Here is an 810-nt window from a genome sequence, read left to right on the forward strand (position 1 = left end):
GAAAATACAAAATTGAGGAAGCCTACATCTCACAAAGGTAAACATTTCAGTGCTTTCTTGTTTTAGTCTTAAATTAGGAACTCTTTATCAGGCAATTGTAAGAAACTACAGGAACTTCTAGTACTCCAAATTGTTCACCAAGTTCTTCACCCGATGATTACAACAAGGCGTCTACTGGATCTGGTTCTATATCTCATCAACCATATATGAAGGCACAAGGGCCACAAGATAATTGTGACACTAACAACGTCGATACCATAAGGACCCTTGCTTGTAATGAGGAGACGGCTATGGTGCAGAGGGAAGGAAATTCTGCAAAAGTTAAAGCATATTCTGATTGTTCGCTAGATATTTCTCAGATTTCAGGGCCAGGTGGGAGATCCAAGCCTACGCCTCTTAGTCAAATTGGATTCCGAGACCCTGCAAGTGTTGGTGCTGGACAGCAACTGACGCTGTTAAGCATAGAGGTGTGTTTAGTTGTACTTTACTACATTGGAGTTGTTGCAAATTAGAATAACATGAAAGAACTTTGGTCCCATATTTGATATGTTCACCATAGATCATGTTAGTCAGAACTTTATTATCTTTGTTCATCCAATGTCGTTTATTCTTGTTATTAACGTTTATAGTCTCCTCCAGAATTTTGGCCAGTAGAATTCATGCATGACATTGATCCAATTTGAATGTGACATTGGTAATAGGTTCAAGTAGCATCAAGAGGAGATCTTCTGCCTGATCCTCGGTTTGATGCCGTCAATGTAATAACTCTTGCTGTTCATAATGACAGTGATTTTGATGTTGAACTCCATG

The 810-nt window shown here is 39.0% G+C and overlaps 1 protein-coding gene across 1 annotated transcript; it reads left to right on the forward strand.

Annotated features, from left to right (window-relative positions):
• Window positions 1–6: 6 nt before the first annotated feature.
• LOC112094392 (DNA polymerase zeta catalytic subunit-like) lies at window positions 7–797 on the forward strand (the record flags this gene model as incomplete). Its single annotated transcript, XM_024175085.1, has 3 exons — window positions 7–37; window positions 112–467; window positions 702–797. Coding segments are annotated over exons 2-3 (357 nt in total), but the record flags the coding sequence as incomplete, so codon positions are not given.
• Between the last annotated feature and the right edge of the window lie 13 nt (window positions 798–810).

This window comes from Morus notabilis, unplaced genomic scaffold (assembly GCF_000414095.1).
Source record: "Morus notabilis unplaced genomic scaffold, ASM41409v2 Scaffold9600, whole genome shotgun sequence".
Lineage (NCBI taxonomy): Eukaryota > Viridiplantae > Streptophyta > Magnoliopsida > Rosales > Moraceae > Morus > Morus notabilis.